A 14,147-nucleotide genomic window follows, 5' to 3' on the forward strand; every position below is an offset into this window, starting at 1 on the left:
CCGTTTCGCCTATTCCTGTTCCGCCCATTCCTGTTTCGCTATTCCCGTTTCACCTATTCCCGTTTCGCCTATTCTTGTTTCGCCCATTCCTGTTTCAATATTCCCGTTCCGTCTATTCGAGTTTCGCCCATTCCTGTTTCAATATTCCCGTTTCGCCTATTCCTGTTCCGCCCATTCCTGTTTCGCTATTCCCGTTTCGCCCATTCCTGTTCCGCCCATTCCTGTTTCGCTATTCCCGTTTCGCCTATTCTTGTTTCGCCCATTCCTGTTTCAATATTCCCGTTCCGTCTATTCGAGTTTCGCCCATTCCTGTTTCAATATTCCCGTTTCGCCCATTCCTGTTTCGATATTCCCGTTTCGCCTATTCCTGTTTCGCCCATTACCGTTTTATATAATATTTCGGCTACATAATTATATGAAGCTTCCGCTGGTTTCATTTAGCAAAGGGGCTCAAAGAAGGCATGCGCTAACCACCTGTCTTTAGACCAGTGGATAAAGACTCAGACTCGATCGTAAGAGACCAGTAAGGCTGACGACAAGATCAACTGTTTCAAGACAAAATACATTAAAAAAAATGTTTCCTGTATGTGCGGTAATGCTATAACAAGGAATCATATATTTACTTGCGACATGTTAAAATGTCATATACCTGTACCAGAATCTTTTCCGGTGCAAGAAATGTAGGACTCTTCATTTTTATTGTTTGATTGTTATTTTACATCATTGTAAAATAGTCCAGTTTGGTTGCTGTTATAACTCTCTCTCTCTCTCTCTCTCTCTCTCTCTCTCTCTCTCTCTCTTAATATCTTGGACTTGTCGCTGTTTGACTTTTTCAAATCTGTGTTCAATAGTCCAATTGGGTTGTTATAACCTTCTCTTTTTTTTAACGTCTATATGTTTTAGAGTTCGGAAGTTATTATTTCAGCCAGATTGTTGTTACTGTTGTGGACAATTTTTCATCTTTTTTTTTTTTTTTTACCCCTCCCCCACCCTCCCCCTCCACCCCCTTTTTTTTGTCATGTTTGATATCACTTCATGTGGATAGACATTAAATGAAACTGAACGATGAGCTCGGAGTAGGCGAAACGGCAACAGGCGAACCGGACCTGCGCCGCCACAACCCTTCCACTGACTTGCTGAATCGTCAGTGTCCACAATAATAAAATATATCGTCACTCAGCACAGAGCGAAGACCACCACCATGCGATGCCTTAATGAAGGATGATACTTGTCCGGTTTTCTTACAGTTATCTTCAGCTGTGAACACCCATTTCGTCGAAGCAAGAATGGCAATAATGATCGGAAAAATATTGGATAGTTTTTCGTCTTGTTTTCTGTCTCTCTCCTCCCCACCCCCACCCCCCCCCCCCCTCCTCCCCCCAAGGCATCAGGAATTTAGGTGTTTTGGGGGGAAAACCAATGTATATGGATGCACTTATTATAATTTTGGGGGACGTCCAATTGTTGTTTTTCTAGATGAAAGAGATCCTGCTACGTCATACATTCCTAACGCTTTTACGAAACACGCAAACATACAGTCATAAAAAGCTTTGTGACTTCCTTACGTGTGGCGTTTTTTGTTGTGGTTTTTCTCGATTTTTTTTTTTTTTTTCGAGGGGTTGGGAGGGTGGGGGGCTTCTTAGCTCATGTGATTTTAGAACTGTGATCATAGTCCATGCAGTATTCTATCAACACCTAGAATAAATTACGCTTTGCACAAACCCGTGACGAATGCTCCTATATATAATAATTGCATACTTTTTGTATACTTCTCTGTCCTTGCAAGTGTATTTATTTTACTATCAAAGTGGATTTTTGTTGTTGTTGTTTTTTTGTTTGTTTTTGTTTTGTTTTTTGTTGTTGTTTTTTTGCTACACAATATCGCCAGGGACAATCCTTTTGTTGTCATGGACTTTCGTTTTTACGTGTGCTAAGTGTACACTGTACATGGGACCGCGTTTTATGGTCTCGACCGAAAGACTAGTACCCAGACCACCACTCAAGGTCTAGTGGAAGGATTATATAAAAATAATAAATAGATAAATAAATAAATAATCCCAGGCCGTATATTATCTGTAGGATTTAAAACTTGGGGGAAAAAATCTGCAAACTCACAGGTTCTGAACAGGACTGCAGAACGGCGTCATCACAGACAACTTTTAAGACTGGCCATTTGGTGTATTTGGTTTTGTTATATTTTATTTCATGTCTTATCTTACACCAGTAAAAACAGTGGGGTTTTTTTCTGTGATAAACATGCAAAGTAAAGCATGCAACTCGCTGTGCTAATTGACAGAATATATCTTCAGTGGCGGCAATGAAGACTATATTTTTCTGTCATGTACAAAGTGAAACGTATTCATTGCACATTTTGGTAGTAGAGTTTTCGACGCCAGTGGAGACATTCAATTATCTGTGATATATATATATATATATTTATATATATACCGGCACACAAAGTAGCGGCAGCCAAGCCAGATCCTACTTTTGAACACTGGCAGGGATAGGGAACTGCTGATTTCCTTATGAAAGGCCATGCCAGCAAAAACGACAATTGGTTATCGTCTTCTTGGACTCACGAGCAAGGAACTATTGCAGATGTTGTTGTTGTTTTGTTGTTGTTTTTTCCTCCTACAGTTGTAATCTGTGATATATATATCCTCAAACTACTTTTCTCAAGGCTTGATCAGTGCCTTGGGTTAATGCGAAGATCAGGAATCTGTTTTTTTTTTTTTTTTTTTTGCTTTTGCTTTCAAGCAAATATGGTGAAGTGTGTATTATGGATCATTCAGCGTGTTTTATCACATCCTAGAAACTGGAACTGGTTATGGTGGTGGTGGTGTGTCCATCGAGATCGATGATGACCATCGTTGTCATCCAGCTGGGGGATGGGGGGAGGGTGGTGGTGGGGTGGGGGAGGAGGATGCTCATGAATCTATCTGTGAATGCGCAGATGGCTGAATAGTCCTGAACTGGTTATACACACATACACACACACACACGCACGCACGTACGCACACACACACACACACACACAGAGTTTGCATTTGGATCCATGCCGTTTTCCATCTTCCTTCAGATGCTGACATGGTTTACGGGACCTTCAATGCGTGTGCATTACTTTGATAATGCATGAACGCAGAAAGGGAGATAAGGCACGACAGCAGGACCACAAGACTGGAAACATCTCTCATCAGACGTCGCAAGGATTCGAACCGTGAGCCTCAAAAGACCCAAGCGACGAAGTCCAGCATTATTCTAACCACTCGGCTGTCGCGCTCACAAACTGAAGGCTTTCCCGTGGACTGGGAACCTGTCAGTTTCAGTTTCTCAAGGACGGAGTCGTCACTGAGTTGGGACACATCCATATGCTGTGCGCCACGCCACATCTGCTGGGCAGATACCGGACCATCAGCGCCAGCCAACGCGCTTTGTCAGGTCTTGAGTGCATGCACGTATACTTGTGTACTTATCACAGTGGATTTCTTCTACAGAATTCAGCCAGAGGACAACACTTATTTTGCCATGGGAATTTTTTTCACTGCGCCAAGTGCATGCTGCTGTGGTACCTCGGTTTATCGTCTCATCCGAATGACCACAGATGCTCAGTTTGATTTTCCAGTCAAACGTGGGAGAAAGGGCGAGACAAGGATTCGAACCCAGAGCCCTCGTAGACACTGTATTGGCCGATAAGTGTCTTAACCATTCTGCCACCTTAGAGATCTGACAGTGTACTTGAATCCACAACACCGACGGGCTCGGTGACGGAATGATAGAAGCGCTGAATTCTCGCCCAAGCTTCCCCGAGTTCGATTCCCGGTTTCGGGGCAACTGGTGGGATTAAAGGGTGGAGGTTTTTTTTTCCCGATTTCAACCTAATGTGCAGACCTGCTAGTGCCTGAAATCCCTTCCATGTGTATGTAATGGAGTCTCCCGTTGGTCCGACGGAACATACCCTGCATGCACGCCCCGAATTATGGCTGCTTACATGCATGGCGGGAAGCCCACCAGAACATGAATACCAGTGGACGCGGGAGTTGCCGCCCATAGACGCAGAAAAAGAAGAGGAAGAAGAACCCAATTTGTTGCCACAATAAAAAGTATGCCTGGAAGAGCCACAAAAAGATTTTTTTCTTGTCTTTATGGTGTTACTGGAAATTCCACAGAACATATAATTACCATACATAAAGTTTTGGGGGGATCTCATTCCCATGAACTGCATACCACTGCAGAACCTCAACAACCTGACGCCGGTACACAGGTTCAGGGGATACAAACATCTGCAATGTTCATAACGTACTTTTAGCAATATAATATTCTAAAAAATCCATGACATGTATGCCAATGGACAACTCTTTTCTTTTCTCTTTTGTACTTCATTCTTCTTCCTTTATTCTTTTCACTGGGCGCGGGGGTTCAGGAGATTCCTTCGATTAAACAAATCATCATGTATAATTTTATTAGTTTGCCATACTGAATAACTCTGAGAGACGTGCTCAGCAATGTTAATGTCCCAGCACTGATACAAAGTGATAGTATCTGCAGTGGCCTGTCCACCGTTTTCTCCTAACTGTTATCGTTTTGACGCGTTCTCGGGTATATACATACATGTATATATCAACACTTCCTTGGAACAGTCACTTCATTTTGAAAAAACGAGGTGCTATGCTAGTCATCTGCAGGAAGTACAAAATGGGGCGCTCCAAATATCATATTGGAAGATAACAGGTAATTCAGTGTGTTTAAAGAAAAAAAGCAAAAAAAAAACCCAAACAAACAAACCAAAAAAAAACCTGCACTGTGGCGATGATAATGTTATGGATAAAAAATATATGCAAAATGTTTGACATATTCATCAAATTATGGAAGCTGCTAAAGAACTACCATCGAATGAATACACACGATTATAAATCCACCCAACCCACACAGAGAACTGATAATTAAAAAAAGAAGAAATAATTTTTTTTTTTTAATATAATAATAAAGAAAGACTGGGTACTTTTAAACAATCATAAAAAAGGCAATAAAGCAAAGAAAGAATGGGGGGGGATTTTTAAACAATCATAAAAAGCGGCAATAAAGTATTCAATAGCTAGTTTCAGCTGGGCTTTTATCATCTAGTACATTTACGACTGAAGTCAGTCTAAGAACCGTCTGGCAAGTTCATCTGCCTTTGAAAACTGATGTGGTTAACTGCCACATGAACCCAATCCTTTGAGGATCAATATATTTTCTATAACCAGTTTGAATGCGATACTTTTTTTTTCGCTCTCTCCAGTTTCTCATTTTCACACCTGAAGTTCAGTATATTGTTCATCCATTGCAGCATCAAGGATTCTTCATGACAAATCCAAGGAATCTAAAAAAAAAAAAAAAAACTTTTCCTCTTATGTTCTTTGAATATTTCCTAACTTTTGGATAGCAGATTTTACATCATCATCATTTAGGAAATTTATATTGAATATTTATTCAGTAGTTATTGGTACAATTTTGCAGTAGAAATGTGTAGACTGCGTATATGCCAGATGTATAATTTTAATATGAAGATGTATGATCTGTGATTCAACATTAATAATGGTCAGTGTGTATGGATATGGTCACTGTGCGTGTGTGTGTGTGCATTCTCTGTGTGTATGTGTTTGAGAGAGAGAGGGGATTAGGGGGGGTGGGGGGGGGAGGGGGTGAGGAGAGAGAAAGAGAAAAAGAGAGAGGGGGAATGAGAGAGAGAGAGAATGCCGGAATACATTTGTGGCGTTAAAGCTGAGTGAGTGAATAAAACATATATTTCGCAATATGAAAATGTGTAAACTCAATTTGCAATAAAATCTATTATTTCATGGATGTAAAAATTCTTCTGAGTGATGATGACAGATTCCTATCTCTTTCTCTCTCTCTCCTCAAAAATCAAAGAAAAAAAATGAGAGAACACTCCTAAAACATTCTAAGTGCACACAAACACACATACACCCACACCACCACCCACCCACACATATACCCCCATGTGGTTCTGCATGTGTGTGTGTGTGTGTGTGTATCTGCATGTGTGTGTGTGAGCGTGCATGTGTGTGTGTGTGTGTGCATGAAAATGCATGTGTGTGCACATGGTGTGTGTATCAGAATCACATTTACCTAGAAAACCAACCATATGTAAAGGCTTAGATACACTGCAACAAAGGACAACGCCAACCAAACTGAGTATAAAAGTTAAATCATACCATGTGCTTTGAAACTTTCACACATCACTGTGTCAGTTGAGGTTGCATAGGGCCAGTCATATTTACACACATGACTGACTGTGTTACCATCACCATCAGTGTTACCCAAGTTTGTTAGTTCAGTCTGTATATCTATCCCTCTCTGTTGAGATTTTGTGCACTTACAGAGTTTGCACATGCAAAGTCTTTGTTCAGTTTTCATTGAAAACAGCAGGTAAGGCTGAAGCGTATATTATATATATTCTTCAGCAATGAAATTGTAGAGTGTTAGCTTGGATTTACTGGGCAAAGTTGTACACACAATCACATACTGAATAATAATAATAATAATGATAATAATAATAATAATAATAACAAGAACAACAATCATTATTATTATTATCATTACAATAATTATTATCATTCATCATCATCATAGATTACGGACTTATGAGCTGCAACTGAAATTTATCACCAACATTACTCAGACTCAAAAATCTCATTCACATACGTACAATACAAAACAAACAAAAAAAAACAATAACAAAAAAACCAGCAAAAACAATTACGAATCATTTCTCACACATCCTTTAATGCTCACTGAATACCATATTCAAACTGACATCCACATGTCACATTAATCATAATGTATATACATACACATAGCCATCCAGTCATATCCAAACCAACCATGTACACTGCAATCACACAAATATGCCAACATATCATGTGCAAACACACACACACACACACACACACACACAGCGCAAGCAACTGAAAAAGACCATCACTTTCTTTTGCCCTTTGAAGACCTAACTCGCTGAATATCAGCAGCACTGAGGTACTGGACTCCGTCTTTGTACTTCCCGATCTGCCCGTCAAAAAATACATCCTCTTTCTTTTTCTTCTTCTTTTCCGGTTCAGCCCTGCAAACAGTATTCTGCCATCAGTAACATGCAAAAACTATTGGAATAATACAAAAAAAAAAAAAAAGCAAAAACTACTAACTTGCCTATGTCTGTAAGATTCAATGACAACAATACTTCATAAAAGACGGAACTGTTCATGATGATAGGGATACTTATATAGCACATACCTTTGGTCAGAGACCAAGCACTAAGCAATTTACACATATACTGATTCGCACAAATTGCTAAAGCCGACCGAGAGCTGCCTTTGGGTGCTGGTCATTTGTTTCCTGCGTTATTCATTCAGGTTTCAGTCACACACACACACACACACAAACACACACAAATGTAACCTTAAATCAATATTTTCTACCCCACTATTTAGGCAGCCATACCCCGGTTTCAGAGTAGTGCATACTGGGTATGTTCTTGTTTCCATAACCCACAAAGCGCTGACATGGACAACAGGATCTTTAACACACATATCTGATCTTCTGCGTGCATGTACACGTAAAGGATTTTCAGGCACTAGGAGGTCTGCACTTATGCTCTGACCTGGGAGAACGGAAAATTCCTAAACCTACCAGATGTGCCTGGAAAGCCATTCTGACACAATAACAATGTTCAGGTATGACTTTATGTTCTTAGCAAACTGTCACCGATGTACATCATCAATTGATTGTCTCACTCTCAGATCTGTATAAGCATTGACACTTGTGTGCAATAATGTACACTTGATGATTTAGCATTTAGCAGAACTTCAGGAAAAATCACAACTGGGACAAAAAATTAAAATTAAAGCATAACAGAAAGAAGGAATGCTGTGAAAACTGAAAATGAAAGATTTCTTACTTGGAGGCACTTTTGCTGACAGCCCCGGTTTGTTTAGTTTTGATGCCCGCTTTGATGTCCTGCAAAACAGCAAAGTACAGTAAGTCAATCCTCCACACAGACATGTGCCAGAACTTGTATTCAGGGATTAGGATTCTCACATTAAATAAACAAGACTGTACCCTCTCTCACATGATCCAAGAACCCCGAAGGAATTCTGGGAGGCAACAGCTAAGAGCAAAGCCCATCATTTCACAGCTGATGATAATATCAAGCAAAGTACAGAAGTACAGTGTAAAATTATGGGATGGCGTTACAGTGCATTGGGTGTGTGTTTTGAGTACCACACCATATGAATATATGTCACCCCAGCCGTAAATAAATCAATTTCAACAAACAAACAAAACTGGCCACTTGCAAGACAAAGTTTCATTGTTCTGCGTCAGCCACAAGAAATGTGGCCAACACAGCACATCTACTGTCTGTAAATTGTATTGTATTGTATTGTTGTATTGTGTTGCGTTGTGCTGCACTGCGTTGCACTGCATTGTGTTTGTGCTGCATTGCGTTGCGACTTGCGTTGTGTTGCGTTGTGTTGCGTTGTGTTGTTGTCTCAACAGATTCTCTGCAGGTGTAAAATTCAGGCTATGTACAGACCCAGGACAACACATCACCACAGTGTAGCACCACTTATTTATATAGAATAGGATAGAATAGAATAGAATTGATTAGAATATGTCTTTATTATCAAGTGTACCAGGGTCATAAGGAATATTGGGGGGTGGAGGGGGGGGGGGGGGGACAAAGCATAAAAAGGTACAAACATATATTGAAAATCGAAAATCACTCTCTCTCTCTCTCTATTGATTTTTTTTTTTTTTTTTTTGAATGGGTGTTTTTTTTCTTTTTAACTTCTGTCTACAAGTCTGTTTGTTCTACTATCAAAGTGGACACTTCTACGATATTTTAGCTGGGACTTATAACCCTTTAGTTGCTGTGGGTTCTTCCACATGCACTAAGTCACGTGCTTGCTGCACACAGGGTCTCAGTTTATCATCTCATCCAAAAGACTATCATCCTGACCACCACTCAAAGTCTGGTGGAAGGAGGGGTTGGAGGGGGTGGGGGTGGGGGGTGGGGGGGGGGGGAGTAAATAGTCTGGTCCAAATATGGGACTCCAATCTGTGGACACAGGTGCTTTACTACGAAGCCATGTCTCTACTGCACCAGGCTGACACAGTCTGATTGCATATATCATGCTAAATCGCCACAGTTTCTGTTTCAGTTTCTGAAGGAGATGTCACTGCATTTTTTACAAATTCATATGCTACACCACATCTGCTAGGCAGTTGCCTGACCAGCAGTATAACCCAAAGCACTTAGGCCTTGAGCGCATGCAATACATTAATTGGTGTATCTATCAGAGTGGATTTATTTTACCACAGAATTTTTACCAGAGGACAAAACTCATGTCGCCATGGGCTCTTTTTCAGTGCGCAAAATGTGTGCTGCACATGGGACATCAGTTTATTGTATCATCCGAAAGACAAGACACTCAGTTTGATTTTCCAGTCAGACTTGGGAGAAAGGGCGAGACCAGGATTAAAGCCCAGAACCTCCTGGACACTGTACTGGCAGACTGACGTCTTAAACATCCTACCAGTACCACCTTCCTCCTTTCAAAAAAGAACACCAAGAATCAAATGCCTCAACTGCAAAGCAACACAATGCCCTTGCAAAGCATTGAGATCTTCAATATTTGCCAGGTCTGCATATGTTGAGAGAATGGCTTGGAACATAATCTCGCACTAAATCTGAAGGACAAAGCAAGACCGGGCCATGATTATTTTCTACAATACTGACTCGATTTGAGTTAATTTCTCTCATGGACAGACAAGATGCTGCACAAAATAGGTGTTACTGACATGACAACCCAAACAAATATTTACTGATCTTGTAAAAGAAGGCTTAGTTGTTGCCAAGCAAAATGTACTCTGATTCACATCTGATTATAGTTCATGTCACATCATGACCAAATTACTACATAAGAACTAAGCTTGAAATTGGTGAGAACACAAAAAAAAATCAATGAATGAATAAGTAAACAAACAAACAAATAAACAAATGAATAAATATATTAATGAATAAATAAGTAATTTATTTTGATGAAGGAACCTGTAAACACTGTGTCCATGAATGTGCACTGAGTGAGTCACACTACTAGTAGTACACCCAACTAATGAACTATGTCACCATTGCATTATCTCATAGACAGAACTCAAAAAATGGTACAAACACACACACACACACACACACACACACACACACACACACACACACTGAAGGAAAAAAGACAGGCTAAGTTCAAACCAACAACCACACTTACCTGTCGTCTCCTCTGGAACTCTTCATTCCTTCTCTTCTTCTCCATTTTTCTCTCCCAGTTTTTGGGGATCTGTCAACGAGTACATCAAATTACAATTATAGCTCTACTAATAATGGCCAGTAATTCTGAAACTTTAGAGACTGTTTAAAAAAAAAAAAAGAAAAAAAAGAAAAGAAAGAGGAACATGAAAAAGTGGATTTTTTTTTTCTTTTCTGAATTTCATAACCCAATAATTAGTTGTGATATATGACAGCGAGTGACAATTGCACAATGCAAACTTCACTGCTTTCACACAAGTTTCATCCCCTTGAATAAAAGCAAAAATATTCCACATGATTGTAATATCTTATGAAATGAATTTACAAAATTGTAATGGTAATAGACTAATAGTAATACTATAGATCATCAACATAGTCAACAGTACACACACACACATCATGCACACACACACACACAGTGACACACACACACACACACACACACAGTGACACACACACACACACACACACACATACTACTAACGAAACCTTTTTCACTGACTCAGTAACTGCTTCTCAATCTCTCCCTCTTTCTCTCCAGTCTCAAAATAAATAAAGTGAAGACACAATATCTTTGTATTAAACATTACACATCACAATAAATAGATCGATCTATGTATTAAACAAACATGTGTACACACATACATGTATACATTCAATTTGATACAAAGTGACAAAATCATGATGAAATGAATACATTGCAAACACAAACGACACATAAAGGATATACACATGTATGCAATCACACAACTGTACAATGTTCAACAAAAGATACTGAATACAACATAAGAAGAAACACAAATCATCAAATGTGTCCATAGAAAAGACAACAAAACATGTTTCCAAACCTCTGCTCCAAGGCTCTTCAGTTGAGCCATCTTGGCCTCAATCTTGGTTCTGCCAATCAAGCCGGAGATTCCAAGGTTGCGCACATTCTTCCGTGCAGTTTCTAAGTCTAAGGTCTGCACCTCGGACTGCAGCTTCTTTAATGATGGAGCTTTCATTTTAGACTGAGAGGGTTCTGACACTTTTGTCTGCAACAGAAAGATACACAATAACCGACTCTGTGATGATTCAACAGTATTAACTTCATAAAGCTTTCTCCCATCAGGATTACTCACTCTTTCTATGTCTCCCCCTATCTCCCTACTCATCTCAGTCTCACACAAAGTGACAAACACATACACATTCACATCTGCGATTCTAGACCAACGTACTTCTAAAAATGTCCTTTGATTATTTTGTTTTCTTTTTGCCAAACAATTTCTTACTGTATACATTTCAACTACTCAACTAGCTTCAAAAACCCATCACATGGCTGAAACAGTGAAAACAGCATTATGTAGCACTTGGGTTTGAAAATACCATGAAATAAGGGTCTATCTGGTTGTCCAAAAGAAATGCCCCATTCACCACATTCTTGGAAGAGTTGGCTGAAAATGTTTCCCACTCATGTCCCATGAAATTTAAATCCCCTGCAGTCTGAAACGACTCTAAAATTAACATAATTTACAAAACTAAAACATATTTTCTCAAAGATTTGTATGGCATCGTTGAGTAAAACCTTGGTCTTACAATCTCTGTGTGTGTTTGTGTGTGTGTGTGTGTGTGTGTGTGTGTGTGTGTGTGTGTGTTGTTACAGCAAAATGAGGTGATTGAGAAAAAAAAAAAATCTGTACAAGATTATCTTGTTTAAATGTCTCAAATTTGATTTTGAATTAAAAAAAATAATAAAAAAAACCCATAAAAAAAACAGTGTATCTCTGAAGCATTCTGATTTTTTTTTTCTCCTACTGATCTTATTAAAAGTTATTTAGACTTTCAGCTTTTCTTCAAGAGGCTTTGACAGTTTGTGTGAGTGCATTAATGAAATAAAATAATTTTATTATTATTATTCCTATGATTTCACAATATAGCATTCTATTTTTTTTTAGATAGGGGCCATGAAAATTGGAATGAATCAAAGTAGCGGTGAATAAGTTTACTAAAGTATTAAGGGAAGGAACTGTGTCCGTTTGGGTTTTATGCACAAGGACTGGACACATAACACTAATATCTCAGGGTCTTTTTCGTTTTTTTCTCAATGCCTGACAAAGCATGTTGGATTACGATGCTGGTCAGGCATCTGTTTGGCAGATGTGGTATAGATTATGGATTCCTCCGAATGCAGTGACGCCTCCTTGAGTAACTGAACTGAACTTACGGAGGGCTTGTCAGTGTCCGAGAAATGGAAGAACGCATGGCCAGCCATGGTCAATAGCAGTTCAGCCTCATTACCATGATTTCAACTAATGTACCATCCGAAGAGTCCCAGAATGACGGCTTGACTGCAAAGGCTTAAAGATTGAATACTGAAAAGTTCACTTCGTAGTGATTTACTGAGACAGATCGCGACTGACACAGAAACAGAACCACATGGGACAGCAAGTGCAAAGCCATGTATAATGAAGGAAAAGAAACAAATAAGTATTTCCATTTTTACTTTGGATAAAAAGATGTTCAACTTACTTCATTTTTGTCTTCTGTCTTCCTTTTCCGTGGGTTGTGAAAGACAAATACTTCTATTTCTCGGGAGCCGTCTACAGCTGTCTCAACGTGTTTGGTAGTCGACATTTTCGATTTCATGCACAGGAAGTTCCTAAATCGTCTTTTCACAGGAAAACTAAGATTCACAACAAAGCTAGCGAACGAGTGTTACGACCCCAATAACACTGTAGTAGTAGTAGTAGTAGTAGTAGTAGTAGTAGTAGTAGTAGTAGTAGCAGTAGCAGTAGCAGTAGTATAGTAGTAGTAGCAGTAGTAGTGTAGGGACTAGCAGGTTGTCTGCCTTGGCCTCACGGCCTTTTATGTCCTCTTCAATTTTTGTCTCTTTTTCCTTATTTGTGGGATACGCATACCCCATTCCCTGCCTCATTCGTCAAAGTCAAAACACAAAAACAAAAACAAAAAACCAACAATCTCTTAATTTGGTGTTCATATCAAGGATATTTTGTTTAACACAACAGTATTCCGTGCGAGTTTTATTTCAATTGGTAGTGCATTCCATATTTGTGCAATTCTACTTAGCAAATGGATTTTTCCCTACAATGGTATGACAGTGCTCCTTACAAAATTTCATCATTGGGTTTCTTGTACTCTCGTAATCTGACATTCTAAAAAACATTATTTACATCGACATCATTAAACCAAGTTAATATTTTGTAGGTTTCGATTAAGTCTCCTCTTAACCTTTTTTTTTTTTTCAGAGTTAAGAATGCAGTTTAAGTCTCTGTTGGTAGCTCATAGAGGGGTTCAACCCGATTCTCCCCCGTGTCGATACTCTCCCGTGTCAATAATCCCCGGTTCGATAGTCCCTCTCACAAAGATCCAAAAACAGTCAAATACAGGTGTATGTAGTCGATTACTCTGCCGCAGCTAGAGGGTTGAGTGGAGACAGAGATGCTGAAAAGATAAAGAACAGATGAGGATTTAAAAACAACAACAAAACAAACACCTCAACTGTACCACAATGAACTGGACTGGTAGTGGTACTTATGGGGTCAGCCCGATGCTCCCCCGTGTCGATACTCTCCCGATTCGATACTCCCCCTGCTCGTTAATCCCTCTCAAAAAGATCCCAAAACAGGCAAATACAGGCTCCCCTCATTGATTTGCATTCTTTTAATAATTAATTTCAGTTGCTCTTCTTTGCACCCTTTCCATTGATAAAAATTTCTCTTGAGGTATGGGTGTCACACAATAATACCATCTTCCTCTTGTGATCTAACCAATGCTTTATATAGTTCAAGAA

General features: G+C 39.3%; 2 protein-coding genes across 6 annotated transcripts in view; one reads left to right on the forward strand and one right to left on the reverse strand.

Moving 5' to 3' along the window:
* Positions 1-1,573, forward strand: part of LOC143289884 (uncharacterized) — a 106,573-nt gene extending 105,000 nt beyond the window's left edge. For all 5 annotated transcript variants that reach the window (XM_076599093.1, XM_076599096.1, XM_076599092.1 and 2 more), the window contains one exon: positions 1-1,573. This exon is cut by the window's left edge and continues 251 nt beyond it. The gene's annotated coding sequence lies outside the window, so the exon portion shown is untranslated.
* A 4,618-nt stretch (positions 1,574-6,191) lies between these two features.
* Positions 6,192-12,978, reverse strand: LOC143289885 (uncharacterized). The gene is made up of 5 exons (XM_076599097.1): positions 12,866-12,978; positions 11,206-11,391; positions 10,320-10,388; positions 7,955-8,013; positions 6,192-7,120 (listed from the first exon to the last, which is right to left on the reverse strand). The coding sequence occupies exons 1-5, from the start codon at positions 12,968-12,970 to the stop codon at positions 6,982-6,984; spliced, it is 558 nt and encodes a 185-aa protein (XP_076455212.1). The 5' UTR covers positions 12,971-12,978; the 3' UTR covers positions 6,192-6,981.
* Positions 12,979-14,147: the final 1,169 nt, after the last annotated feature.

This window comes from Babylonia areolata, chromosome 14, assembly GCF_041734735.1.
Source record: "Babylonia areolata isolate BAREFJ2019XMU chromosome 14, ASM4173473v1, whole genome shotgun sequence".
Lineage (NCBI taxonomy): Eukaryota > Metazoa > Mollusca > Gastropoda > Neogastropoda > Buccinidae > Babylonia > Babylonia areolata.